Source organism: Apus apus, chromosome 1, assembly GCF_020740795.1.
Source record: "Apus apus isolate bApuApu2 chromosome 1, bApuApu2.pri.cur, whole genome shotgun sequence".
Classification (NCBI taxonomy): Eukaryota; Metazoa; Chordata; class Aves; order Apodiformes; family Apodidae; genus Apus; species Apus apus.
Genome location: NC_067282.1, coordinates 8,100,762 through 8,126,660, shown reverse-complemented (window position 1 = coordinate 8,126,660; position 25,899 = coordinate 8,100,762). Strand labels below are relative to the sequence as shown.

The following is a 25,899-nucleotide window of genomic DNA, read 5'->3' as shown; positions in this document are numbered from 1 at the left end:
CTGCCTCAAATTCTCTTCCTGCAGAACCTGCAGAGTTCCCCTCGTTCATCAGGCTTGAGACCAGCCTGCACTGCCCCCAACAAGACACAGCAAATTTGTCTTTTATTTTGCAAAAACCTTTACCGTTCATTCCAAGGAGCCTGCTGTGGGTGCAGGAGCATACCTGCATTTCAAATTTAGCAGCCTATAGATGGGTTAGGTTGGATGGTTCACAGAGCTCAGGGCCGCTGTGAGACTATTTGGGGGCTCCCAGCAAATCTGCAATAGGAGATTTTTGGCCTAAATAGTTCAGTTATGCTATTTCAGCCAAGCGTGCTTGACCAAGCAACCCAGTGTTAGGCAGAACTCTGTCTGTGGCAGTCTGTATTTAAAATCTAGTAGAAAACCCTGGAGATAACTCTAAACCCAGCTTCAGTGCTGAGGCACAGCTGCCCTGCATGGCTGGCAGGGGGCTGAGTACCCCTGTGTACTTCCCCTGGAGGGAAGCAGCACTGGCAAGATAACCTGCTGCAGTGTTGTTTGGACTTTGGCTTGGACCCAGTGCCTCGCTTGCTGTTTTTGTATTACTCTTAGAGAGCTGCTCATGGGCAGAAAAGGCAATTATTGCCTAAGATTTGGATTCTGGCTCTCCTGCATGTGTGTGTGTGTTGGCTTTGCTACTACTCTGGGCTCAAGGCTTGCTTGCTGCCTTGTGTTTGTGGGCAGTGAACTATGGCATGTACAATACTAAGGATTGCACGAGCTAGTAATTTCACTTTTGAGACACATTTTCGCAAATAGTCCTAATTTTGTAGGACTTGTCCTGTTCAAGTTAAGGCAAACTGGTGAAGAAGGACCCAATAAGATACCCTCTTTGTTTGCACAGCAGCCCTGATCTGACTGATTAGCTGCTTTGCTCAGAACCAGAGGCTTTTGCATCTCTCCTGTTGGGCCAGATGAGGAAGACTGATGATGCTCTAATAAAGATAAAGGCTCAGCCCTGATCTTGCTCCAGGCCCTTTTCCATGAGGTTGCAATACTCTTTTCTAGGAAGAAGCCCTAGGGATAAGGCAGCATGAAAATAATGCTGATAGTCCAGTTGGCACTGAATGTCATCCCAGGCTTCTCTGTCCTGGGAAAAACTTACCCTTGATTGGAACTGGGATAAAGTAGTCTTGGAAGAGGACGGAGTCACATGAATTAAAAAAGCACTGAGAACATTTACTTTTCCCTCTGTAAGTATCTGAGGTTTTGGGGAGTTTTCTTTGCCACATGAGCAAGGCTGTATACTGGGAATAGCAGGCTGCCTCTATAATGTACTTAAACAAACACCAGCAATTAATCTTGTGGCATAAGGCCAGGTGACGTGGCACATGCTATCCAGGACTTGCCTGGTAATATCCAGGTGCCTTGGAAAGTATTACTCAGACTAGTCCCAAAACAAAGCCAGGGAGAGAGCCAATTGCCAAGCAGTGTGGCTGGTGGGGAAGCTGAGAGCACTCAGCCTAATCCCTGCTCCTCATTAAGGTGGCAGTATCAGATATACCACTGTATCTGAATAAAAATGTTGGCAGCCACAAATGTCAGGTACGTGTGTGAGCCCTGTTAGACTAGGACATCTACAAGATCCCAGTCTCTGTGCTTCGTGCCACTCAAGGGACCAACATGGCAGCATCTCACTGCATGCCTCTGTTCCAGTTGCCAACATACCCATTAGCAGCTGGGTTAACAAAACACAGCTTGCAGCATCACTCCAGGGCCAGGTTCTGTCTTCAGCATGAGACCTTAACTGATGGGCTGCACCACAGTCCTCCAGTTCACCTATCCAGGTGATAACTGGTCATATTAGGGAATTGGATAGCTCAAGTAGTAATTGCTGAATTAAGAAATTTAGTGCATGGGTATCACTGCCTGAGAAAAGAATCACAGAATCACAGAATCATCCTGGTTGGAAAAGGCCTTGAAGATCATCACATCCAACCATAACCTAAATCCACCAACCATAAACCTAATTTACCCTGCAGCCTGTTCCACTGTCCAGCCACTCTTTCAGTAAATAAATTCTTTCTAACATCCAGCCTAAACCTCCCCTGGTGCAGCTTCAGGCCATTTACTTTCATTCTGTCATTATTCACTGGAGAGAAGAGGACTACTCTCACCTCCCTACAACCTCCTTTCAGGTAGCTGTAGAGAGCAATGAGGTGTCCCCTCAGCCTCCTCTTCTACAAACTAAACAATCCCAGTTCCCTCAGCCTCTCCTCATGGGACTTATTCTCCAGACCTTTCGCCAGCTTGGTAGCTCTGCTCTGGATACACTCCAGCAACTTGACATCCTTCTTGTAGAGAGGGGCCCAGAACTGCACACAGTGCTCAAGGTGTGGCCTCACCAGTGCCAAGTACAGGGGCAGAGCATTCTCTCCTCATATCTTCCCAGTCTGGCAAATGTGATGTCTGCAAGTAAATTACATATCTTAGCCCATTAGAGCAGCTGGAGGTGTGAAGAATTCCTTCTGCCTTTGCAGTGAGTAGGTATCAGTGTAATAAGGTGGTCTAGCTGGGAATCCGAGGCACAGCTCTAAATTAATTGGAACAAAATTCAAGGGGAAAACAAAGAAACCAAGGAAAGAAGCCAAACAGGGAGCTTCACATTGCAGGAGGCTTTGCCTTCCAAATGCATTGCAATCTGGAAAATCTTCCTTCTAAACATTTTTAAATATCAGAACAATCTGGAAACATTTTAACTTGGAAGAAATGTAATGTTTTGCCCTCTCCTCATGCTGCTTTCCAACTTGTGTGTGCTTTTTTTGCCATGCATTTGTTTTCTCCCTTGGGACAGGTGATCCAGCTTTTCCACGCTACTAGTGCAGTTCTCAATGGCTGCACTTTGCTTCTGGCAGTAGCTTCTCTGGTCCGATGAGAGCTGCTCCTTCCAGCAGAAGGGGGTTTTTGCACTTAGTTATTTCCTTTCTTTTCCCATTCTTCCAATCTTCCTGTTTTTCTCCTTCAGTTTGTTCTCCTGCCGTTTGTGCAACTGCCTCATGCCTCCATCATAAAGAAATCCAGACCAAAAAATATCCCACTGCTAAAAAAAGCTGAGGATTTAATCCATCTTTGTGGTCAGGTCAGTACAGGTAATGTGTTCACACAGACATCTGCTTTCTTCAGTAAAATGCATAGGCCCTTGGAGATGTTGCTGTGCTGTCTCTTCTTCAGAGAGTTGTCAGAATGTGGAAATTCATAAAAAAGAGGAAATTTCAGAAGAGCTGAGAGTCTTTGAGAAAGGAGATCTGGTGTTTCATGCCATCAGTGATATACCTAGGGATCGTCAGCTCCACCAATCTCCATTGCTTCTCAAAAGCCAGGACAAATGGTAGGTTATATATATCATCAGTTTTGTGGAAATAAAAGCTTGTAATATGCATCACTAATACATGAAATGTCTGTATTGAATGGGAGTGAATGGTCGTTAACCAAGTGACTTTTACTTTCCTCCAAGGAAAGAAGGACCCTTTAAGAACTACTTTCACACTTGTCTCTGAAGCTCCTTAAAATTTAAACTTAACCCAATTTACATTATTTGAAGAGGGATTCCACTTGTTCAGTTTTTATCAGGGAATAATCTCACAATACTCTTGTGTTTGCTGATATATCAAGGTAGAGGAATTAACTGGAAGTTTTCCCATTTTCCAGATGTAATAAGTTCCAAAACAAATAGAGGATGGGCTGTGGTATAATACCCTGTGAACATTTTGATACCAACAATATTATCCTCCAGTTTATATAAATCTGGATTTTTTCCAGATAAAAATGCTGTTGTCTTTTCTTACAGAGGTATTAAGGATTATATCAAGAAAACAAAATCTTAATGTTCACCATGCTGACTCTGCAGGCCAAACCAAGAGATGACATACTGAGCCATATTCGTGCTACTGGCATCAGTAGAATTTTACTTGAACTGTATTTAGCCTGTGGTGCTGCTGTTCCCAGAGACAGTGATTTCTTCTTTCTAAATCAGGTGACAGGATTGGTCATTAAAGGCTAAATTAAGCCACTGGATTAAGTAGAAAAGGAGTATGAGGCATACATGTGGACACTATTCCAGAGGTAGGCCAGAACAGCAAGTGTGACCCTGCTTCTTCTCTGCTTTTCTCCTGCTTTCCAGGAAAGTGCTTTCTGGAGTTCTGGAAGGAACGCAAAATTACATCTTGCATCATCTGGACACCTCAGCGTGCTCCTACACTTGCAACTCCCTCACCCAGATAATAAAGGCTAGTTCTCTACCATCATTTGACTGAAACCTACACCCCACTTCTAAACCACCCAGATAGAATAACATGTTTTCTGGTGGAAAAGTTGTGTGCTATCAAAAGTATGTGCACTGATGCTGCACGGTCACAGCGCTGTGTCTGGAACTTGTGTCCTTCCTCTGCCATCCTCCGGTCTCAATGTTTATCAACTCAGCAATCAGGAAAGACCTGTCCAGCACAGCTTCTGTGTCCTTCATTTCTGCATACCAGGTGGAGGCAGCAGCCTTCAAACCTGCAGATGATTGTTTCCGTGGCTATAAGCGGGAAGAGTGAGAGCAGGCCAAGCTTGCACACTGCTCGGGTCTCTAAGGCTGCACTAGATGGGTCTCCACTCCTAAAGAAGTCCAAGGAGTGAACTAGAGCTCTGGACCTCTATTGGCAGTGCCACCTGATTGCTGTGTCACTCTTTTGTGTGTCTTTTGAATGAGATCTGAAATAATTATGCTGTAGAGAGGGCTGGTCCTAAGTAGGGTAGATACCAACCAGTCATTACCATTTCCCTACCAGTCATTACATTTGCCCACAGGAGCAGCAGTCAGTTGTTGGCTGTTCTTCAGCATAGTCACTGCAAGGGATCTTTCACAAAGTAGGCAAGGAAAAAGAGGCAATAATGAATGATGACATCCTCAAGTAAAACAATCTTGTTTGCCCTTCATCTTCACACATTTCCACCTTATTTGAGGTCATTACTGCAACATTGTTTGTGCTTCAAACACAGGCATTTTTTCGGTCATTAATAGCTGTCTTCATGACCTTAAGAAAAGACAAAGAAGGAGCCATTTTTTTCTCTGTTTGAAGTTCTTAGCACACTTAGAGTTTCTCTAATACAACCATCACTCTAGCAAGTTGGGCTGCAAAGGCCAGACAGAAATGTAGCTATTCTAATGCAACCGAGCACCCAACAGCTCCTTTGAAATGTAGTGATCATTTCTAGGAACCCAGCACTTCTAAAAAGGCTTTCAATTTAAACCTAAATTTTTCCAGAGGAATAATGAACAGTACATTTCAGCAACTTAATTTTCAAATGCTCAGGTTAAACTTGCCTCAGGACTCTGATCACTCCTGTTGCAGCTCCTGGATGTCACAGCAGTAGAATTCAGCAGCCTAAACAACAGCTTCTGAATCACTGCATTTTGCAGGTTTGTATTTTCAAGCAGATTGGCAGTGATTTTAGGTTATCCTGCAATGCTGGGTTGATAAACTACATTGTCCTTCAGCAGGACTCTGGATGTCCAAGGCTGTGAGTGGGTTGAATGGCTTGGAAGAGGCTCTCTGAGGCAAGCTGCCCCCTTTGTCTTTTTTTTCAGCAGCATGGCTGAACAGCAACCCTTTGCTGCAAGGCATCTTGAAAGCACTTCAAATTACAAATTAAAGAAGCTATGCACTCAATATTACTATCAGGTTTTAAATACTGGGTTTAGGAAGGTAGATGTGGCTTTAGACATCCTTATTTGCACCTCCTGTCAAAAGTCAAGGCAGTATAAAAACTGGTTGTAGATCATTTGTGATTCTATGATTTGGTGGAACTGCCAACTGATAGCAACAATACCCTACTTTTAGTTCCTCTCTGATGGACCAAGCTTTTCATGTACATGAAAAAGAAGTTGAAGCAAACTAGTTAAAACTCTCAAAAAAACAGTTTTTAAACATAGAACATTCAGAGAACAAAACTTCCCTTTCAGCACCCCTGGCTCATTCCTAGGAGCCATTTCTTACATTTCTGCTAAATCAGTTGAGAAAGTCACTAAAGCATAGCAACTTTGGAGTGTCCCTAGAAAAAAAAAAGAAAAAGCTCCAAAGAGCCTTGAGAAAACTCTGAATAGCGCAGAAAGCAAGACAAATGTTTTATATATGTGGTATTGTTAAAACTCCCAAGTGGCATAAATATAATAAACAACAGTGAAGAATGGGATATTTCTATTTGTTTCTCCAGTCTTGAGATGACCTAACCTACCTCAGGCATGGGTCCACTTTGGGACTTGTGAGTTATTTGATCGGTCCAAACTTGTGAAAATAAACACTATTATTCTACTGTTCAACATTGTGGATTCTTTTGTTCCCTGTAAATAGACTGAGAACTAGCAAATGAAAGTAAATTATAATAAAATACAAATCAAAATCAAAACTGAAGATAAACCAAAACCAACACATGGGGAAAAAAATGTAATAAACACAAAAATAATGAAATGGTATACTCATCACTGAGCAGTGCTCTGTGCACTCCAGATGACTTTGTCAGCATTTTATGGTTGAATTCTGATCTCATTTACAGACATCTCCTGCAGAGAATTCCCTCATCTGGCACAGCCGAGAGAAAAATCTAACATTTTAAGGTCAGTTTTTTCGGAGAACCCTGTAGGAGTTAGCTGCTCAGATCCCATTGGATTTCAGTGCAAGTTGGATACCTAACTCTGTGCCCCTAAAATACTCCTCATTAAAGTAATAGGTTATTTCTTTGGCTCTCCCAATACTCTCTTCAGAGAATAGTTTTCTGTTTTGTCTAGTTGTGAGTGAATGCTGTGGGGTTATCTTAGTATCTGAGTACCCAGCTAGGAGAAATGAACATAGGTTTGCTTTTTGGGCCCTAAGCCCAAAATCCCATCCATGCCTCTATGTAGCAGTAACATCTCAAAGGCATGTTTTGTAGATCATTCAATACTTGTCTAGCTCTGTGTGCATCATGTGTGAAGAATTACAATTGTTTAGAATAGAAATGATAGGGCTTTCACCACTCCCTGGGAGAGGTCATTTTGCAGCCTGATATATGTCAGTGTCAGAAAGCTTCTTCTGATGTTTCTCTAGCGATTTTTAGCATTGGAAGTTTTTTTAAGATAGGGAGAAGAAAACTTACTGCATTGACTAGAGCCTCATGCATGTGCATGAGGCAACTCATCAGACATGGGATCATTTTACATTCCCCTCCCACACCAGGAAAACACCTTCCTTCTACACCCTGCTTCTAGAAAATAGAAGAATAGTGCTTGATTTTGGTTTGGGTTTTTTTGTGGTTTTCCTTTTTTTTTGTTGTTGTTTTGTTTTGTTTTGAGAAGAGGTGTAATGGTGATGTTTTATAGGGATGTCTTTGGTCAAAAACCCAAGGAGAAACTGATAAGCCCTATTTGGGATGGTTACTGCCCTAAAGCCAAGGCACTGAGGATGCCTGATGACCATGGATGTGCAATTTATGTCTTGACACTGCAAAGCAGCATTAACCCAAATTATTTACTTCAAATAAGTTCCCTCATTTATTAAACTTTACACAGGAAATCACAATGTATACAAGAAATTTTACTTCCTCCCAGCACTGCCCCCACTCCCCCCCATTGAATTGCATCCATCTCTGTTTGGGAAGAGAGATTGTATGTAAAAACAATGCAGAAAAGCATATTTTCAGATTATGAGGTGAAATCTTAAGTTAACAAAATAGCTCAGGTTAAAGGGTCTACAGCTTTTACCCTATGCAGAGGAGCTATAATTATTGACGATCCAAAAAAAGAGATACCCAGGCTTACAGCCCAGCTCACCAGATCGTTGTCTTAAAATAGATGTCACTTGACATCCAGCATCTCAGTTCTAGCTGGAGAAATGTAAGCCCCAGGGCCATCTCTGACCAGTACCACTTCCTAGAAGGACTTTTGAAAATTCTCTTTTCCCATGCCTCTGCTTAACAAATGCTCTTTTGAAATACTGACTTTTTACTTTCAGAAATCAGGTTCTTGGGACCCAGTTCATCCATCCTTTCATAATTCAGAGCCTGGAGGGGCATAGCATTACACTTTATGTGCAAGTCTTACAATAAAGATGTTAATATGATCCTCTAGCCAGGCTGAAACCAAGATTATTTTTTTTTATCCTAGAGTTATGCATTGTTGCCCAAGGGTTCTTGCATAATCTCTCCCTTAGTCCCCATGTTCTTATTACACTTGAGTCTATGTTAATTCCTCTTAACTTTACCCAACTACCTGCAGTAGCTAAGAAATGAGATAGACATCCTAAACTTTTTTGATAGTTTTGCTCAGGGAATAATTGGGTTAAATGACAGCTTTCTTTTTTTTTCTTTTTTTTTAATGCACATTTTTAGGAGTTTTCTTTTTATATTTTTCATAGTCCCCCAAGGATGTATGCATAGTGTCAACAGTAATGAATGACATGAACTTTTACTATTAGTAACTGAAATATCATGATGATCTAGTTTTCATGGTAATTTAGCCCCATGGAAGTCTCTCTGAGGAATAAAAATGTCTGAGAAAAATGGAATTCACATAAACTAGCTATTTTCTAAGTTAATCTATATGTCTGTGGGGAATTAGATGAATTGTCAGCCTCCAAATATAAATTACATTGCTCAAGAATGAAAGATCAGTACATACTCAAATGCTTGATCCAGCAATAATAAAGAGAAAGTTCTGCATTTGTTCCATTGATAACAAAACCTCAGTACAGCACTAAAATACCATTGTGATCAGCACGGTAGGAAAGAGTCAGGGTGCGGTTCCTTGACAGTTGCAGCCAATTTAAGCTGATCTGTTTGTCTTTCATGGCCACACCACCCTTCCTCATCGTCACAGGAATATTTCTTCTGTTCTGTTATTTTTCTAACCATTAGTATGTGGACCTACCCTGCCAGGGAGTTAGAGGAAGAGCACATATGCACATAGGGTGAGGTAGGTTGCGCTCCTGTACATGTGCAAGGAAAACAAGGTGAATGTAAAATTGCAGCAGAGCCTTCTGGGGAACAGTGAGTGGTCTTACTTATGCTCAGACTGATTCTGAAAGCCCTTTAGTCCGTGTAACAGTAATCCATTTGACTAATTTGCCAACCTGAATAGAAATTAAGAAACCTGTTTGCTGAAGACTTGCCAAACCAGTCCTTCTCACTGTCTGGAATGAAGTTTATGTGTTTGTCTTCATACAAATGTAGCACTGCTTTAACTATATAGGAATAGGTAAAGAGAAAAGAAAACTATGAATGTCATATACAAAAGATTTATGGAAGAGCAGCTGTGAGAAAGGAGGATAAACTATAATGGAAATGAGGGTAGAATAAAGCAGGTATCTTTTCCAATTCTATGTGTATACTACATGTGTAAATGTTTTTGCGATTATAATACCCATTAGCAAAAACTCATCTCCTTAAGTGAAATGATACCAACTCCCACACTTAGTGTGTACCATGATTAAAGAGAAAACAACCATTAATAAATAAAAAAAAATAGAAGAATATCAGCAGAGACTGGAACTTGGAAACAATTAGCACACAGTGACTGTATTTTCAACGGCCCACAAAGTGAAGAATAGTGCCACTGTGAACAGGGCAGTCCAACAAGAACTGGAAAGCCGAGTATTGCTGCCTATTTTAACTACTCACAGAATCACAGACTTGTCAGGGTTGCAAGGGACCTCTAGAGATCATCTAGTCCAACTCCCCTGCTAAAGCAGGATCACCCAGAGCACATTACTGAGGACTGCATCCACATGGGTCTTGAACGTCTCCAGAGAGGGTGACTCCACAACCTCTCTGGGCAGCTTGTTCTAATGTTTTGTCACCCACTCAGTAAAGAAATTTTTCCTCCTGTTCATATGGGACCTCCTGTGTTCCAGTTTGTGCCCTCTCTGAGATTCTGTAAGGACCCAAATGCAGTTGTGTGAGTAACTTAAAGCTGCATTACTGGCATGTGAATCAGCTCCACATGGGAGTGGTGCCAGCAGTCCCTACCAGCAAGGGGACAGGTTTCACTCTTGTGTCCAGTCCCTCACTACAGAAGTGGTGTGAATGCAGCAAACTTCACCTCCTGGCAGACGTGGAATTCCTTTCCCAGGAGAATGACCCCATCGCCTGCCTGACACAGTACAAAGAAGGGGATTTTTCTAGCCATGCCCTGCAAGTCAATACTTGCTGTTCTGTGATTAAATGCAGCATATGGGCTTTTTAGCAGGGAAAAATACTACATGTTAAGATTTGTGGCCAGATTCATCAGTGGACTTGGCAGCTCTGCACTGCTCCAATGACACAGTACAACCTTAAGCCTCCAATAACTGATTGATTAAACCAGCTCTTTGTGGTACCACTAGAACAGTGCAAATCAGCCAAAGAATATCAGCAAATCTGCTCCTTCAGCTCCTATTTTTAGGGATTCATATCTCAGCCTAACTTAATTTCCAAAGTTTAAAAATTTATAATTTCCATGTGTAAAATCTTGGTTTGTACTTCTTGGATAATCAATTAATTAATTTAAATGTTTAAAAGCTTAGTATTTACTTCATGGGTAATACATTTGAGGAAAAAACATTATAGGATACTTTAAAAAAATAAATCTGTCCCCTCTGTCCATAAGCAGGTTTATGTGATGTGGGTGACAAGGTGACAACGGGATGTGAGGACCAGGACTGGGGACAATCTGGATGAGTGACGAGACAGTAATTTAGCTCAGCATGCCATGAGAGGCAGAAAGAGCCTTTCTTAAATCACACCCAGTGAAATTTGTCTTACAGAACATGCAAAATGCACTGAGAACCAAGCAAAACGTTACTTTTGGAGAGAAAATATACAGGAAATAACCTCCAATGCTGCCATAGAGTTAAAGCAAAACAGGACACGGAAAGATTTACTGGGAAGGATGACTCTGCAAAAAGGAAACTAAGCCGTACTTATAAAAAGCAAGACTCGTGACCTCTCAGAGAAAGAGAGCTCAGCCTGTCATTTTCTACCACGGTTAAATCACTCCTTGTGAGCGATCAGTCTATTATTTCCAAAACTTTCAGGCTAATTTGCTCTTGCGAAATAAAATTTCTTCAAACAAGACAAAAAGTACATTCCTCCTTCAGGATTGCACTCTGCACATGCCAAATCCAAAGTTATAAAACCAAGCTGTTTTGGAGTTATCTAAGCATTAGGAAAAAAAAAAAAAAAAAGAAAAAAAAAGAAAAAAGAAAAGAAAAAAAAAAGGACCGCTGAACAATTTTCTGAGAAAAAAACTGTTCATCTTTTTCCAGAAAAAAGATACAAAACATTCCCTGGGCTAAGGTCAAGTATGGGAAATTTCAAGCCAAAATGCAAAACTCAGCATTATATAGAAGCAAAGATGAGTAGCATTTGAAAACGAAAGTCATTTTTAGAGGCAGTAACACTGACTCTAAAATTCAGGCTGATTTTAGTGGCTCTGATTTTCAAACCACACTCTGCTTATTTTTCCAAAAGGAATAGATTTTCTTGAAATTGGGCATGCTGGATCCCTGCAGGAGAGCTTTCCTGAAAATGCTGGTAAAATTAGGCAAGGGGGGAGGGTTGTTTGTTTTGGAATGGTTTGTATTTAGTACAACACTATAAATGTGGCTACACACTGAAAAAAAAATCATTGTGAAAATGTTTCTGTCCTAGTGGATCCTGACAGTGACTTTGCCTTGCAGCTTCTTGTCATTCTGCTAATCTGGCTGGAGAGATATATCAGTCTCTGAATTATTTGAGGAAAGGGGCTTGGGAAAACTTAAAAAAAAATAAATTAAAAATTTGAAGTTATTTTAAACAAAGAAAGAGAAATAGTTGTGTGAAAAAAAAATACCAAGACATAGAAAAAAGTGGCTGTAACATGGGCACCTTTCATCTTCTGCAAATTATGGCCAGCTTGCTCTCAGTGCCCTGCTGAACTTTGTGGGTGATACATCTGGGCTTTCTGGATTTCAAACCCCACAATCTGAAAAATCCTCTTACATTTTCAACTGTTTTGATGCAATGTAAATGCAAAGGATTTCTCAAAATTATGCATGTTACACAGCACTGAGATTTCCTGTTTACAATGCTATAAAACTGAATTCTGAGGTTTCTGTACAGACCAAAATATTGACTTTCAGGGGTCATGGAACAGCTGTTGACCCATGTTGGCATGCAAGGAATTGCACATGTGAATCCAGATATGGGATCTGTGTGTCACAGCTTAACTGCATCAAAGTACGTTAAAGTAGGTGACAGACATGTTGGAGAGAACAAGGGGTAACGGATTAAAACTGGAAGAGGGGAGATTTTGGTTAGACATTAGGAAGAAATTCTTCACCATGAGGGTGGTGAGACACTGGAACAGGTTGCCCAAGGAAGTTGTGAATGCCCCATCACTGCAAGTGTTCAAGGCCAGGTTGGATGAGGCTCTGAGCAACCTGGTCTAGCAGGAGGTGTCATTGCCCATGCAGGGGGGTTGGAACTACATGATCTTTAAGGTCCTTTCCAACCTGAACCATTCTATGATTCTATGTTTGTATGGCAACAGAGATTACCAGCATGTCAGGAGACCTGCCCTCCACACTCCACTGCTGGTAGCATCTGGGTCTCTGTCAGCATCAGAGTGAGCTGGCTCATGTGGAAATATCAAAGGTAGAAACCTAACAAAATATCCTGAAAGTATCAGGACCCAAATCCCACCCTGCTGGATCAGACCTGGAAAGGTGCTGCAATGCACCAGGGCAGGTGTATTCACACATATATATTTTATTTTAGGGTCTGGGGACACATTCTGCTCCATTGAGATCAAGGTTGATTGAATCACTGAATCAGAGTGCTGCTCTGTGCACTGCCTTGTGCACTGGTATTATAGATGAATATTTTATACATTTAAAAATACTATATATAGTGTGTGTGTGTTTGCAAGTGTGTATATATACACAAAAATATACATGCAGCTCACTGTACTGGGGTTTTTCCTGAGGCCAAGTAGAGCCATGTTCACAGGAAGTGTCGTGCAAAACAAACCATTTCTTTTCTGATTGTTACTGGACAACTGAAATGCTGATTAAAATGGTTAAATACAGCAGCATAAATGCAAATTTGGGAGTATTTCCTGCTTTAAAAGGGTCAGTCTCACAAAGTAGAGAAGTAATTTGGAATTAATTTTAAATACATTATTAGATGCCTGAAAAGCCAAAACAAAGCGACCTGTCTTGATTTAAACAGTCAGCTGATGTCATGGATGGAAAAATTAAATAAAAAATATTTAATAACTGTTTAAGTATTATAAAGTTAATAAAATTTAAGAAAAGCATCAGTGACAAACAGTGGAAAGGAGACATCAACTAGAATGAATGTAAATTTTTAAAAAATTACAGGAATGTGATAAAATAAGCAGAATTTAAAAACTAATGGACACATGATTGAAGACAATAGTTTTATGTAAGTTGAGGCCAAAAGAAAGTCTTTAGTAGTACTGGTACATTACCCAATGGAAGTTGTGAAATTGTCAGTAAACAAAGCAGAAGTGCCCAACACATACTTTTGTTGCATGTTGGAAAACATATCTGAGATGAGTTGCATGACATTATAGACATAACTAATAGTGATTAATGCAATCTTACTATTTCAATTGTAATATAAGAAAACATGCCACAAGAGCTCTAGAAGTAACATGTTTTTTAAAAAATTAAGGGTGTGTAGTGATACAAGGGGGAAAGGTTTTAAAGTGAAAGAGGGTAGATTTAGATTAGACACTAAGAAGAAATTATTTTCTGTGTGAGTGGTGAGACACTGGCACAGGTTGCCCAGAGAAGCTGCGGATACACCATCCCTGGAAGTGTCCAAGGCCAGGCTGGATGGGGCTTGGAGAAACCTGATCTAGTGGGAGGTGTCCCTGCCCATGGAGGGGGTGTTGGAACTACATGATCTTTAAGGTCCTTTCCAACCCAGACCATTCTATTATTCTATGATTTAAAAAAAACTCTTTGGAATGGCAGTATCTATTTCCTCTGTCACCAAGTCTCAGGAGATTAGCAGGAAGGCAGGGACACTTCTCAGCTTTCACCTGTGGGCCAGGCATCCTAGGTTCCCTCTACTACTAGCTGAGAGGTAGTCATTTTTGGGATTAAACTAGTCTGACCTCAAGTTGACATCTATATCTGGTTAAAATAATCACATCCTAATGTGATATCCACTTTTATAAAAAAATCAACAGGGTGCTCGAGGTTGCTTGGGTGTGCTGCAAGGCTCCAGTCCTGGCTCTCAGAGTGGTGCTATGGGGTAGATAGTGTCCCTGGAGGTCTAAGCAGGGTGATCTTGTGTAGGAATGAAGAGGTGATGTTATCTGCACATTTGACATTAGTGTCACTCCTACTGGAAAGCGGAGCCATGTTCTAATACTATAATTCAGGCAAGTGTTGATGCGTCGAAATTGTTCAGAGTAGAGTTATGAACGTTCTCAAGTTACCCTCAAGATGATGGAAGACTGAGAGATGCTGGTGACCATTATTTATTTTTGTAAAGTAAAAATATGTTCACAGCTTTAATAAGTATGCAAAGAACCCACATACAAACTTAAAGGGGAAATAGCAATAAGATAATAATAAATTACAAGTAGGATTTTATATTAACATAATTCTTCTTATGGGGGTTGACTTCTGCAAGTGTCTTCCTATCCTAGTTGACTCTAAAGGGATCAGGGGTACTTAGGCTCCTAATTCAGACAAATCCAATTTGACCATAAATTATGGTTTGGGCTGAAAGTGCTTTTCAAACAGAGTCAAATCTTCCTTGATTAAAAAATTGGAAAAGACGCTTTACAGTAAGAAACTCAGGAAGTTCAATATCTTTTGCTTATTACAAAGAGGTCAAAGGATGACTTAATCACAGCCTGACATTACCTACAGGGATAATCTTGGTAATGACTTCTCAACCTGGCCAGTAAAGATAGAACAAAAGACTGTGGCTGGAAGCTGCAGATAACTCAGACTAGAAACCAACTATAATTATTAGCGGCTACAATAAATAGTAATTATCAAGGTGGCTGCTGATCCCTTAACAAAAGCAACCTCAAAACCAAAATCAGATTTATTAAAAAAATTATGCTATAAGTCAGACAATAATTAAGGAAGGAACATGGCTGGTGCTGTGCCAGATTCAGGCCAATGTCTCACACTGCCCAGTAATCCAAGAATCTAGAAACTCACTATCCTGGAGGTTTCTTACTTTGATCTGTTTAAAGAAACTTTTATGTGTCATAGTGACATTTAATCACTGTTAATATATGCATAAAGTTCAAAGCAGGGTAATTACCATTTTTTCCAACTCCAGCCTCTCAAATGATTTGCCACCACCTCTCCCAGCGCTCTTGTTTTGAAAACTAATTCCCATTATCTAAAAGACTTTCCAAAGCAAACACAGCAGTGTAGCACTTTCTAATATTTATTTTGTGTTCTCAAAGAAAGGGAAACAGCTTTAGGGAAGAGGAGTTTTTTTTGAGATGAGAGTTCTACTAAAAAGGTGCCCACTGTGACTTTAAAATGTCCCCTTGCCCCTTTACTGAGTCCAAGGACCAGGTACACAGGCAGAAGGTTTGGCTGTATAACTAATAAATATGCAGTAGGTGAATTTTTTCATGGGAATTAGGCAAAGGTCTTGCTCTGGCAGCAGCAAACTCTGTTTCAGTGCTTAACTGCAGCAGGACACTGCAAGTGAAAAGGCTTTTTCACATGCTAAGACTAAGATTCATAGTTTCATAAGGTCACCATGATCTTCCCTCTACTCTTCTTTCATACAAAATTTAGATTTTAAAAAAAAACAAAACAGCAAACAAGCAACCAAACAAAAAAACCCCAGAACTTCTCTGCCTCCTGCTCTCAGGTGTTTGACTATATGGAGGGAGCCCATCACCCATTCCCTGTGCCTGTCTGATGTAGGTGGCAAACTCGGCGGGGCTGGGAACAGCTCGACTGACATGGTAGCACACTGTGTGTTCACAGCATTATCACCCACCTAGATTAGCAGCTGAGCTCTGCTGGTTACCGGTGGCAATTGCTTGTGAATAAATACGGGCCCTGCAAGATACGGGTTGAGCTCCTGATTCCATCACCAACTCCTTGCCTGACCTTGGGGCTGTGGCACTCTGCCTCTGTGTTTAAGAAGTTAAGATAATATTCCTTGTCTGCTTCGCAAGGATTTTGTGAGATTAGAAGCACTGTTTGTTTGGGCTAGCTATGCAGCTAGTGATGGTGATGATGAGAGCTATGTAAATATCTATGCTCAAGACACTTCAATTAAAAACTTTCCATCTTGCTAGAGGAAAGCACACTCAAAGCCCATCAGTCCCTACACCATCACAGAATAGCTCATGTGCACATTTCCTACATCTCAGAGGTGAAAAAAAACCCCTGATGATGATGGAGCTGCAGAGAGGAAACCTGCAGGGACAAGACAGGGCACTTCATATCATGGATTTTGCTGTGATTTACAGTCCCATGCCTGGAAAGGAGCAACTTAGAATGAAGTACCTTAGTTTAATAGTCTTAGTTGTGACCTTAGTCTTAGTCCCAGTCCAGTGATGTATCTGGGAGACCTTGGGGAGAAGCTAAGGCCCCAAAGTGCATGCGGGGGCATAGCTGCTCGCAATGAACATGCTCAGGAGCACATGCACATGCCACACGCCGTACACACACAGTAAGAGGTCACTTAACTGGGGCTTTACAAACATTTTCAAAGTGCTTTACAAACAATTCATTAATAGATGACATATTTTTGCTAAAGGCACAACCAGCCCAACCAGATTTTATTACAGGTGTAAATAATACCGAGAGAATTTAAGCACGAGCCTCATTTCTCTGCTCTTAATCTCTCCTCCCGCTGACACGTTAAAGGTCTGCTTAATCATCCAGCCCTTTCCCCTCCAAATCCACGAATGCTTCACCCAAACTTATTTATTTTACAGTGATTTATACAGATGCCAGAAGGTACCTAGCAGTGCCCTCCAGGTTTCTTGGCCGCAATGGAAAAACAAACAACACTAAAACCCAGATGTAGCCCAGCAGCCAGTGGTGCTATTTAACTCGTTTGGAAGAAAAACTGGCAGCTTAGAAAACCTTTTTTAACCGGCCGTGAAGAAGCTGAGCACCCTTGGCTTAGGGAAGACAAGTCAGAAGTGAGGGCGGGGCTGGGGCACGATGGGTCCCAACACGTGTGTGTCTCAGCCCAGCCTGCCCCTGGGGAGCTGGACTTGGATCATGGGGAGCCTCTGGGATCCGCACCCAGGCTGAGGAGGCATGGTGGGGACACCGGAGGTGACGGGGATGTCTCACAGTGGCACCAGGCATGCGGGAGGGAGAGAGATACCTGTTGTGGGAAGGGGGGGGCACGGAGAGAGTTCCCCGGGGTTTCTGAGAGACAAGGATGCGGGCTGCAGGGGGGGGGGGGGGGGTCACCAGCGAGGAGAAGAGGGGGGACCCTCGTCAAAGGTAATGGGATGAAGCCACGAGGAAAAGCGCTTCTTGAGGGTGAGGGTCAGGGCTCTCCAGGGGCCGGGGGGTTCTCTTCTATGCCGAGGTGGGGGATGCAGGTAGGACCCCCCCATCCCCGGCGGCGCGGAGGCTCTCGGCCGAGCTCCCCGGGGCGGGGGCGCTGGGAGGGGGCGGGGAGGCACCGTCCCTCCCCTGGGCAGTTTCTCGGCGAGGCTGTTTAATAGCGGAGCCGCCCCCGGCCCCTCCCCGTTGGAGCCGGCCCGTGCGGCACGGCGCGGCCGGGGCCGGGGCCGGAGCCGGGCCGGGGCAGGTGGGCAGCGGCTGCTCGGGCCATGGCGGGGGGCGGCGGGGGCTCGGCCGGCCTTGGGGGGCTGCTGGCCGTGCTGCTGGCCGGGCTGCTCGGCGGGGCGCGGGGTTTCGGCGAGGAGGAGGAGCGGCGCTGCGACGCCATCCGCATCGCCATGTGCCAGAACCTGGGCTACAATGTCACCAAGATGCCCAACCTGGTGGGACACGAGCTGCAGGCGGACGCGGAGCTGCAGCTCACCACCTTCACGCCTCTCATCCAGTACGGCTGCTCCAGTCAGCTCCAGGTGGGTTCCGGGCTCCCTTTGTGCGTGGGGTGGCTGGATGCGGACTGAGGGCTGCCAACCCCGTCCCCATCCTCATCCCCGTCTCCTCGGCCCAGTCCAAAAAAAAAGAAATGCACACAGCCTCGCAGCGCGGGTCCCCGCTGGCTGCGCAGAGCGCGGGGGGTGCGGTGGAGGTGCGGAGCGCGCCGGGCAGGGCTGGGGCAGCCCGGGGGTGGCAGCGCGGTCCCCCCTCTCGGGAGCGCTGGGGCTGCAGGAGCTTTCCCTGGTCGCTGCCCTCCCTTTCGGTTGCACCCGAGGTGCTGCCCCTCTGTGCAACGCGAAGCCCGGGGAGCTGCCGGCTGTTCGGGACCTCCTCCCAGGGTTTCAGCCCAGGAGTTTCTTTCCCAGGCGAATGGCAGGACCCGCGTCCTCCCCACGGGCATGGATTTCATCAAACAAAACCCAGTTTGTTTCTCGGGGCAAAGTTCCCGATTTTTATTTTTTTTTTTAGCACTCTGTCCCGCTTACGTTGTCGCGACGGAGAATTGCGATTGTTCAAAAGCCGAGAAAGCGGCAGTATTTTATTACCGTTGTAAATATTGTACGTGACGTTATGGTAAAACAAGAAGAAATTCTTCTAGGAGGATCGTGAACCAAAGCAATTCAATAAGTGCTTTTTCTTCTGTTTGTTTGTTAGCTGCAATAGCCAGGCAGTGCCTAGGACAAATATATGTATTTGTTTAAACCACTTCAATTTGTTTTTTCGCTTTCCTAAATTACACCCTTGAGGTTTAGATCTGGCTAAATCCCGCTCGCTTGATTGAAACTGATGGGCTAAATTTACATGGAGCTAATCTAGGGAGCAAAATGTTCAGGCTTTAACTTCGGACCACATTTGAACTAAAAGAAGGCAACATTTTCAGGTTGGGTTTGGTTTTGGTTGTTGGTTGTTTTTTTTTTTTCATTCTTTGTTTTTATTGTTCTTGGTTTATTTGTTTTATGTCGTTTCCTGTTTTTTAAGGCATAGGACCAATTATTGCTGCTAAAAAGGAAAATAAAAAAATAAGAGAAAACTTTTTATATTTTGTCCTGATTAGTTTTCCCCTAATGCACTTGTTATTTCTGTTTCTCTCCTCCAGTTCTTCCTTTGTTCAGTCTATGTCCCGATGTGCACGGAGAAGATTAATATCCCCATAGGTCCCTGTGGTGGCATGTGCCTCTCTGTCAAAAGGAGGTGTGAACCTGTTTTAAAAGAATTTGGATTTGCCTGGCCAGACAGCCTAAACTGCAGCAAGTTCCCACCCCAGAATGATCACAACCACATGTGCATGGAGGGCCCAGGAGATGAAGAGGTCCCCCTTCATAGCAAGACCTCCTTGCAGCCTGGAGAAGAATGCCACAGCATGGGATCTAATTCGGATCAGTACATCTGGGTGAAGAGAAGCTTGAACTGTGTCCTGAAGTGTGGCTACGACGCTGGTCTCTACAGCAGGTCAGCTAAGGAATTCACAGATATCTGGATGGCTGTGTGGGCCAGTCTTTGCTTCATCTCAACTGCTTTCACAGTCCTGACCTTCCTGATTGATTCATCCAGATTTTCCTACCCGGAGCGCCCAATCATATTTTTGAGCATGTGCTACAATATTTATAGCATTGCTTATATTGTGAGGCTGACTGTGGGCCGGGAAAGGATATCCTGTGATTTTGAAGAGGCAGCAGAACCTGTTCTTATCCAAGAAGGTCTTAAGAACACAGGATGTGCTATAATTTTCTTGCTGATGTATTTTTTCGGGATGGCTAGCTCCATCTGGTGGGTTATTCTCACATTGACGTGGTTTCTGGCTGCAGGACTCAAGTGGGGCCATGAAGCTATAGAAATGCACAGCTCTTATTTCCATATTGCAGCCTGGGCTATCCCTGCAGTGAAGACCATTGTCATTTTGATTATGAGACTAGTAGATGCTGACGAGCTCACCGGTCTGTGCTACGTTGGGAACCAGAACCTAGATGCACTGACGGGCTTTGTCGTCGCTCCGCTTTTTACCTACTTGGTCATTGGGACTTTATTCATTGCAGCAGGACTCGTGGCCTTATTTAAAATCAGGTCTAATCTTCAGAAAGATGGAACTAAAACTGACAAACTGGAGAGGCTGATGGTCAAAATTGGTGTCTTTTCAGTGCTGTACACCGTCCCAGCAACGTGTGTCATCGCCTGTTACTTCTATGAGATCTCCAACTGGGCCATATTCCGCTATTCGTCAGATGATTCCAATATGGCAGTGGAGATGCTCAAAATCTTCATGTCCCTCCTGGTGGGTATTACATCAGGTATGTGGATCTGGTCAGCCAAAACTCTGCACACGTGGCAGAAGTGCTCAAACAGACTGGTGAACTCAGGGAAAGTGAAGCGGGAGAAGCGAGGAGACGGTTGGGTGAAACCTGGGAAAGGGAACGAGACCGTGGTATGAGAAAAGGACAACACCTTGATGGTCTCACTGCTCTCCCCATGAAGGACTGATTGTGTGTAAGCATTGCCGTGTAAATGTTGGGAGTAGAGTAGGGAGATGGTTACACAACCTGTCTCTGGGGGATGGAAAAAAAAAAAAAAAAAAAAGCCTTAAGAAATAAACAGCAGAAAGATCATGCTGCAAATACAATAGCCATAAACCATGCTGCCCAAAATAGGAAAGCCCAGGGAGGCTTTAAAAGCTGTGAAATATCCAAACGCAATATCTTCCTTTTTTTTTTTTTCAAGCAGGATGCAATATACTGAAGTCTTTAGAAGCTGAGGGACTATAGCCCACAGCTGTGGGATGTTGTTTTCTTTTCATCGTTTTATAGCTGATGGAGGAAAGATGGTCCAGGGCCAAATACTGGGCTGATTTAGGGTCCAGTTATCAGAAGATGGAGCACCCAGAACCTCACCTAGAGTCTTATTTCTGAGTTCAGCCTCATGAAGGAAGTGCTTGCTGAGGGTTGTGTCTTTATGCCCTGGGGAATTCTGTTGCTCCCATATGCTGCACAAGTCAGCCAAGGATCAGATCCTCCAACAAGTACCAAGCAGACATTTCAGGTCTGAGAGTTACCCATGATGAGCAGGATCTAGTGAGGTGTTAGTGAGGACAATTTCTTTAAGTCATGTGATGGTTTAATAATAATTTTGACTCATTCTTTTTACCATCTGTAACCTGGTCCAAATTGAGAGTTGACTCTGCCTTGCAGGAATTTGGACCTCCCTAGGTCCCTTTCCACCTGAATTGTTGTTCTGTGGCTCTATGAACATTTCTGATTTTTTTTTTTAAAGCTTTACTCAAGGCTATTGTTAGAATTAGAGGAGTCAGTGGGAGCTAGGAAACTTTGTATGGTCGTCTGCATTGGTTATTGTTACCTGTCTGCCCCTGTTCCTGTCCCTTCAGGGGCTCCTGCTATTTCCAGTGGACTACTTTATTCTGCTGCTTTAATAGCTTTAAATAAAGTCTTACATTATATTGTTCCTTCCTCCAGGAAAGATAAAAATCAGTTGAGGGTCTCTTCAAACAATGCCAGTTTTCTTCAAGTAAGCTTATCTGTCTCCTTCTGGAGACCCATTGCATCAAGCAATTAAGTCTTAATATATTTCACTCAATCTGATGGTATCTCTGCAGATGCCAGTCTGGGGAGAAGCAAAATGTTAAGTGCCTTGGCAAACTTCTGTTCACACTGACCAGTTGTATAATTATGTGTGTCAGTTACAATTAAAAGAACATTCTCAGTCCATGACATCGCAGTATAGCTGGCTGCCTCACAATGATGCTTCGATTGCTCACTGACAGCTATGGAGATTTTTAAAAAATACATATATATATATGTGCAGAATGTGAGCAGACATTCAGTCCTCAGGAATCGTGAGAAACAATTCCAGTTTTTGTGAAGAATTCACAAGAGAAGAGAACCAACTTCTTGGTCTCTAATGATGTTTCATAGCATCTGTTGAGTTTTCTTACCCTTTTATTTGAAGATGCATCGGCTTGTGCTCATGAGGAGCTTGAACCTTATGTTGAGGGCTTGTTTGGCTAATAAGAAAGGTGATGCAAGTAGAAATAGCCCAGAAGCACTTAAGAGAACACTGTTTTGATGCTTTGTCCCTTTGAAGGACCTTCAGTGCACCCTAAGCTTTTGCTGCATTGGTTTGTCTGGAACTTGGTCAGCTGTGGAGCAGCCCCTCGGTGCCCTGACCTGCATGACCTCCGAGGGCAGCTGAGAACAGGCACTGCTTTATTACAGTCCTCACTTTTCACACAGGTGCCCCATGTGCTTCCCAAATCACAATTCATTCCAGCTCTGCCCATGAGCACTAATCTATCCCAGAAGTGTGTATTGTGTCAATGTTGAAACATGTGCTAGAGAGCATTAAAAAAACAACTAACACCAAACGAAAACCAAAAACACCCCACAAAACCCAAACCCCAAACAAACCCTCATTGCAATCTTTGTGGTTGGGCTCCATCTCCAGCAGAACAAGTGACAACTTAACACATTCTGCTCAAGATGCACAAGCATTGTCTTGGCACAGGCCATATACCAGCCCAGCTTTTTCTTCCTCTCCATAAAGCCTCTCACTATTAGTGTTGTATTTGGATCTGATTATTCCCCTGTGGCCAAGAAGTTCTGCAAGGAGGATATGTTCAGATGGCTGAACTTCTCTATCACATGATCTTGCTCCTGACCCAGCAAGGGATGTAAAGTTAGACATATGTTGACTTTCAAGTGGTGAGGATGCATTAGGATCATTGTCTTGCAACCTGGCATTGGGCTGTGCCAAGGTGTCACATTTACTCAAGTGTCCTTCACTGTGAAACAGTTTGGATACTCTTCCGACCCCGTCTGACCCCTGTTTGACCTGAATGATTCAATAAATGGCATTTTTAACCATGTTATGTACACAGAAGTGTATGCTAAGTAGTACCTTGTTATCAGATCCCTGCATCTGCCTGTGACCCTGTGGACTGTGACACGATGTCCCCAATGTTTTTAGATGCTGGAAGTGAGGTGGATGAGAATTGCACTGCGTAGCCCTATGAGGAATCTGGGAGGATATTCCATTAAAGAGTGTGAGGAACTTAAATACTATGTGGAGGAGGTGGGCTGGGGAGAGGCACCAGCTGCTGTTCCTGAAGGAACATCTTTCCCAATCACTCAGGGGTGCACTGCACCAGTGCCAAGTCAGATTAGCTGTTGTAACAATCAAACTGTTCCATAAATGTGTTCATCCCCGTGCATTTACCTTGCTCCACTTTGGGCTGTGTGAGTGGGAAGTCACAGCAGATAACCTAGAACTGGCACTTACCAAGAGCGGGTATCTGCAGCTTTTATGTTCTCCCATTTCAACGTTGTTATGAATTTAAAGCCAAAAAATGTGTGACTAATCCTGTCTTGGAAGAGCAGTTGCTGCAGTTACACAAATAGAAACTTTGCAGCAGTTACTTTCCTTGCACAGTCCCTGCTCCCTTCTCCCCCCTGGCGTGTGCTCTTCTCACTGCAGGTTTCAGAAGCATCTGCCGGAGAGGCTCTTCTGTTAAACAGACAAGTTGGCTCCTTTTTCTGCATTTTAAGGAAATAGACACTGATTATTTTGGGGTGTACAGAAAATATACCTACTTCGATGTATGTACTGTAAATTTCTAATTTATCACTGTAAAAAAAAACCAAAACAACAACTTTGCTATTTAATTTTTATATCAAAATAAAATTTTAATCTCTGTGAATAGTGAAGGTGTTCCTAGCAGCCCTCATGTTTTTGGTGAGTTTGTTTATTAAATTGGCTTAATCACTGGAAATGCTTCTTTTTCCCTGAAAGATGAAGGACGGAAATGCTCATGGTGTGGTGAAGGGATGCTCTAAATGGGTTGATCCAGCACAGTTTGGATCTAAGTGAGAGAAATAATAGAACAAACATCAGTGGGCAATGGTGAAAGCAGGTGCATGCTTCAGGGCTTGCACACAGGCTGGGCAGAAACCCTCAAAGATGGCACACAGGTCCAAGGCTCTGGCTGGGGATGCAGCTGGAGCTTTGGGCTCTAATGAGCATGTCCCCAAAACTGAATGGGAGTGCAAGATGGAAGCACAACCATCCACTGCTGCAGCACTGCTGTGGTGTGACTCCTGGGGAGAGCAGAACCTCCTGTAAGGCTCCTTTTTATTTCAGGTGTTATGGAATTTATGGAATATGTGCATCCAAAGATGCACTTGAGCATTCAGATCCTGGGTGTGTGGTGGAGGGGGACAGTGTCACCACCTGCCTGTTCAGTATATGAGAACAAAGTTTGCCTTTTGGAAGAGGCAAATTCTGCTCTTATTAACATACTTGAAACGAGTTTGTCCTAGGGGTAACTTCAGCCCTTCAGAGAACAGAATAAATTAATTGTCTACATTTTATTGTTTTTTGTTTTTTGGTTGGTTTTTTTTAATAAATGAAGCTTATTAATGCTCTGCTTATTTTTCATTCCTTTTTGTCATTCTGGTCACAGTTAGGATGTACAACAGCAGCAAAATGTTCCTTCTTTCTGTGTGTGTCTCTCACCAGTTTCTCTGACACTGATATTAAGTACACTTTGTTATATTACTCATCATCGAAACCTACTTAATCATCTCCATCATGAAGCCTTCTGTGTGTAGGATTAATTAATTAGCCTAACATTATTCTAATAAGAACCTAAATCAGACTAGAGTGGATAATAGTGAGGATGCACTATCAAGAAGACAGTAGGAATTATCACCTGCATATCTGTGGCTAATGAAGTTTTGAAGAGCAGCATCTAGATGTAGTAATTGGAGTGATTTGCTCATGCCTTTGGCAGCTCATCACTGTAATGTTCTCAGGGTGGTGAGTAATGAGATCTCTGACTTGAATCTTATTAGTAGTCTTTAATATAGCTACAGTAAAATGTAACAGACATAAAGAGGGGAGAGAGAGGGATCTCCCTCTTGTGGTTGGGACTGTTCACACCAACGGAGACCCTCAGGCAGTGTTTGAGATGGTGTTGGCTGCTCCAAGCCTGTCTGATGGCCAGTTGCCTTTACACACACTCCCCACAACAGGCGTCTCGGAGCATCACCTGTGAAGTGTCTCCAAAGTGGGGACAGCCTCCCCAAGCCACCGGGATGACACATCAGCCCAGGTTTGTGCACACACGTGCACACACACACACAAGTGCCTTTGATTTTGGTGGTTGTTTTGCTATTTAGGCTTGGGTTTTTTTTTCATAGTTGATTGGTTTTGTCTTGTTTTGAGAAAGTTTTTTGAGAGCACATGTTAAGGAGTTTGTAGCAAAGGAGACCAAAGTTCTGCTGTCAGAAATCAGGAGCATCCTATGCTCCAGTAAATCAAATATCACAGAATCACAGAATCTTAGGGGTTGAAAGGGACCTTGAAAGGTCATCTAGTCCAACCCCCCTGCCAGAGCAGGATCACCCAGAGCACATTACACAGGAACGTGTCCAGGTGGGGTTTGAATGTCTCCAGTGAAGGAGACTCTACAGCTTCTCTGGGCAGCCTGTCCCAGGGCTCTGTCACTCTCACAGGAAAGAAGTATTTTCTGATGTTTACATGGAACCTCCTATGTTCCAGTTTGCACCCATTGCCCCTTGTCCTATAACTAGACATCACTGAAAAAAGCCTGGCTCCATTCTCCTGACACTCACCCTTAACACATTTGTAAACATTGATGAGGTCACCCCTCAGTCTCCTCTTCTCCAAGCTCAAGAGACCCAGCTCCCTCAGCCTTTCCTCATCAGGGAGATGTTCCACTCCCTTCATCATGTTTGTGGCTCTGTGCTGGACTCTTTCAAGCAGTTCCCCGTCC

At 43.1% G+C, this 25,899-nt stretch overlaps 1 protein-coding gene across 1 annotated transcript; it reads left to right on the top strand.

The window, feature by feature from the left end:
• The first annotated feature begins 17,709 nt into the window (after positions 1 to 17,709).
• On the top strand, positions 17,710 to 24,526 carry FZD4 (frizzled class receptor 4). The gene is made up of 2 exons (XM_051620792.1): positions 17,710 to 18,079; positions 19,198 to 24,526. Exons 1-2 carry the CDS (start codon positions 17,819 to 17,821, stop codon positions 20,524 to 20,526), a joined length of 1,590 nt encoding a protein of 529 aa, XP_051476752.1. The 5' UTR covers positions 17,710 to 17,818; the 3' UTR covers positions 20,527 to 24,526.
• The last annotated feature ends 1,373 nt before the right edge of the window (positions 24,527 to 25,899 follow it).